General features: G+C 36.3%; 1 protein-coding gene across 2 annotated transcripts; it reads left to right on the top strand.

Moving 5' to 3' along the window:
* On the top strand, positions 797 to 3,495 carry LOC104736857 (dnaJ homolog subfamily C member 7 homolog). Of its 2 annotated transcripts, none has more exons than XM_019234667.1 (6): positions 797 to 1,140; positions 1,566 to 1,694; positions 2,028 to 2,269; positions 2,814 to 2,850; positions 2,977 to 3,034; positions 3,103 to 3,495. In XM_019234667.1, the coding sequence occupies exons 1-6, from the start codon at positions 1,024 to 1,026 to the stop codon at positions 3,174 to 3,176; spliced, it is 657 nt and encodes a 218-aa protein (XP_019090212.1). In that variant the 5' UTR covers positions 797 to 1,023; the 3' UTR covers positions 3,177 to 3,495. The 2 variants fall into 2 exon arrangements, with proteins under 2 accessions (XP_019090212.1, XP_010455228.1); XM_010456926.2 differs by having other exon boundaries at positions 798 to 1,140; positions 1,569 to 1,694.

Raw genomic sequence — 3,723 nt, 5'->3', positions numbered from 1 at the left:
TAGAGAGCTGAGTGCATGACCATGGCTGATCTAAGCCTGTAAATCCTTTGTTTTGCTTGTTTTGTTGTTGTTTGTGTTGTATTCTTGTGTCTTTGTGGTTGGATGTGGGTTTCTATGAGTTTCCAGGAGTTTTGGATGAGTTTCAGACGATTTGAAGGTTTTGGGAAGCGGTTCTTCGACTTTCGGCTTTGTGCAGATCGTGATGCAGAGTCGGTGTCGGTCGACACCAACTTGTCTGTTGCGTGGTTTCCTGGTTTGTTGTATTGTTTGTTGTTTGTTAAACATTGGCTCTCTGTTCCAGGTAGCCAAGAAACACAAACAAAGCTTCGAATCAATGTTTTCTTGGTTCTACACTGTAAGGCAATTGGGAAATAAGATCTTGAAGCTTCTCTAATCTGGCACAAGCATGCTTTGAGGGAGAGTTGTCATGGCGGGGATGGGTGATTCAGGTGGGATTCTTGCACCAGAGATGTTCAGATATACAAAGAGTTTTACCTTGAGCGAGTAAATCCAAAGGATATTACAATTTTTAGTATTTAAAAGTTGGTGAGAACCCGTTATTTAAAAACTTCTTCTTACCTTAAGATTGCATCAAAAATCGGGCCTGAGAAAGTTTTTTACTTTTATCTCAGCGAGTGTTAAGCTTTCGTATCTTCTTCAAAATAAGATTCATCACAAAGTTAACTGTTTAAATCACATTTTTTTTTTTTAAGTTTATGTTTTAAAATAACCAAATTTGCCTTTTTGGTTAGTTCCTTAAATCGGGCCAGTAAGGGCCCAAATATTTTCTCACGAATAAAAATAAAAATCTTTCAAAGACGAGTTGAGGCGAGGCGAGGCGGTGGTGGAGAAAAAAACAGAGAAAAATCAAAACCCCAATTTTGATCTTAAGGAAGTGAAGAAAAGAGAGGAACGGAATCTTGCAATCAAAATCACCTGAGGATGGTTTCAGGGTCATTTCAATCATCACAAGCCCAAAGATTCTGTTCTCGTTTGTCGTAAATTTTTGCAATTAAAAAAAAAATGGGAGGCGAAGATGGTGAACGGAATCCTCCTCCTCCGCAGCAGCAGCAGAAGTTGGCAGAGTTTTTGGGAATCGTCGCGTTTTCTGTAATCGGCGTAACCATTGTCACTCTCTTCGTGAGTCGAATCTTATAACCCAAAGATTGGTTTTTTATTTTCGTTAAATTATCGGAATTATGATCGTGAAGTAGCTTCACTTTTAAGGTCTTATGTGCTTATAGAGTCTATGATGATTAGCTTTAGAGTTGATTCATAATGTGACTTTCTTAGTAGTTTTATCCACTGGAAAATTATAGGCTTTTTGTTGATTCCTAAAACATTAGGAAATGGTGAAAACTGAACATAATTTATTGTTAGTTTTTTTAGTTCCCAATTAAGATTATCAAATAGATATTTCAAAATTATGTGAAGAGTAACTAATTGCTACATGTCATCGGCCTTTTCTGATTAGTTGTTTTCTTTTTCCATTATTTATTCATGTTAGTGATTCACATTCTCCATACTAGCCAAGCCTCTTAACTTTTGTAATTGTGTCATGTAAGAAGGCTAGATCACAGTCAGCGTGGAAAGCAACCAAAGGTGGTTCGTTCCGAACAGCTTATCAGGAGGAAGCATGGAGAAGGTACAACAAACGGATGAAAGAGGAGTACGAGGATGAGATGGAGAGAGTGGTAAGTCTACTTGAGACTTTTTCCTAAAGAAAGCGTTGTGGGTGTTTAAGAGTGTGTAACCATTTCACATGCTAGTTCGGACTAACTAATTTCAGCAGTTGCTTTCAAAAATCTCAGCAACCATGCAACGTTAGTAGTAAACCGTTTTATCTAGACATGGATCGCAGCAGCATCGTTTCTCATTGACGTTAAGATTGTAACACCAATGAGAATAAATTAAATTACTTTTTTAAGTGATATCACCTCCTTTAATCCATGATTTTGTAAAAACCTGTTAATGCAGTGTAAAATTCACTTGAACATGCGTTCAGATCTTTTAATGCTCTCTTACAGGAACGTATCAGGCGTATGCAAAGCGTTTTCAACAGAGAGAGGAGTAAATTTAGGAGGGGCTACGAGAACTGGAGAGAAACTGATCCTGGTGCACAGCAATACCATCAGCAGTTTCAGCGTAATGATTGGTACTGGAAAACTGAGTCTTCGCAAAGAAATCAAAGGACCAATCACCAGGAGCCTCCAAATCAGAGAAGAGTATATCCATTATCACATCATTACTCGGTATTAGGGCTCAGCAGGTATGATATACTTTATATTGAAACGAAATACAAACACAGTTCACACATAATTTCAGTTTATCCACGTTGCTAGCTTCACGCTATATGTTGTTACAGGGAATAAAGCTCAAAATGCTCTAGAATAGTAAATAAAGTGGACATTAGGATTGTTATATCGGATCATTGGGTTGTTTTTGGAGCCTTAAGGCTTTTGGGAGAGTTAAAAATACACTTGGGTTTGTTCTTGGTTCTTGCTCTGTTTCTTCTTATAGTTTCAATCATTGATATCTGTTATAATAGCTGATTCTATGTCAGTAAAGAAACAAAATTCACAGCCTGAACCTATCAGAAGGTTCGTTGAGTTTTTAGATTTCGTGAAATATAGATGGAGCAACATAATTAAGTGGGTGAATCTATATGCTATAGCCAAGGATCGGTTTCGTTTAATGTGAACCAGAACAGCCTGTCGGTAGTCAGAATTCTAAGTGTACAATTTTGATTCCGTCTCTTCAAGTAACGGGCGACATGTCGAGGGGACATAATGTGGTGTGTTATTTTGTTGTAGGTCCAGGGCAACTCCATATACGGAAGCTGAGATTAAGGTAAACTTGGCTAGAATCCTTCTGATAAAAATAATCTTCACCTAGTCCTATGGTCAATGTTTAGCTACGTAAGATACTTATTATGCAAAAGTAGTATGTTTTGATTCGGATTTGTTGTACTTTCAGAAAGCATTCAGGGAAAAAGCTATGGAATTCCATCCAGACCAAAATCAGGATAACAAAGGTACGTTGTTGTAGACTCTTCTTCTGTCTTACCGGTGAGATCTGACGGTGTCACATCGATTGTTGCAGTTGTAGCTGAAGCAAAATTCAAAGAGGTGTTACTTTCATATGAAGCTATAAAAGAGGAAAGAAAAGAGAGGTGATATTTTTTGGTGAACGAGATCAAACTTTTTCTTCATGCGCTTTGAAGGAATTCGAATACTGTCAAATGAACAAAACAGGTTTCTTTGGGTGTCTTCCCATTATAGGTTAATTTAATTAGTCTTTTGGTTTGCTTTTTTACCCCATTAAGGTTCTTTGTTGTAATCTGTAATAAAACCAATCCACAGGTTATATATTTTGAGAAGAGGTGATGATGCTCTCTTAATTATTTGTTAGGATATGAGATTCCCACATTGGAGTTTAGAAGGATATGTGATTCTGATAAAATCAATATATTTGGGATGTAATCAATTTTGTTTACAGTTTTGGCTTGGAGAAATAGTAATAATCAGCAATATACAAACACAAATTATTTTCAACACTACAAAATGCATTAGTTTTTCATATTCCGATTATAAATCAATTTTTTTCCTATTAATTACTTCATTAGTAACTCAATTACAATAATTTAGCTATTCACTATTAATTAACACAATCAAATGCAAAAAAATTGACAAGTATATAAGAACTTAACTCAACAACCACATA

This window comes from Camelina sativa, chromosome 13 (genome assembly GCF_000633955.1).
Source record: "Camelina sativa cultivar DH55 chromosome 13, Cs, whole genome shotgun sequence".
NCBI classification, from domain to species: Eukaryota; Viridiplantae; Streptophyta; class Magnoliopsida; order Brassicales; family Brassicaceae; genus Camelina; species Camelina sativa.
Note: the sequence above shows the minus strand (reverse complement) of the source record. Positions and strands in the feature narration are given on the sequence as shown.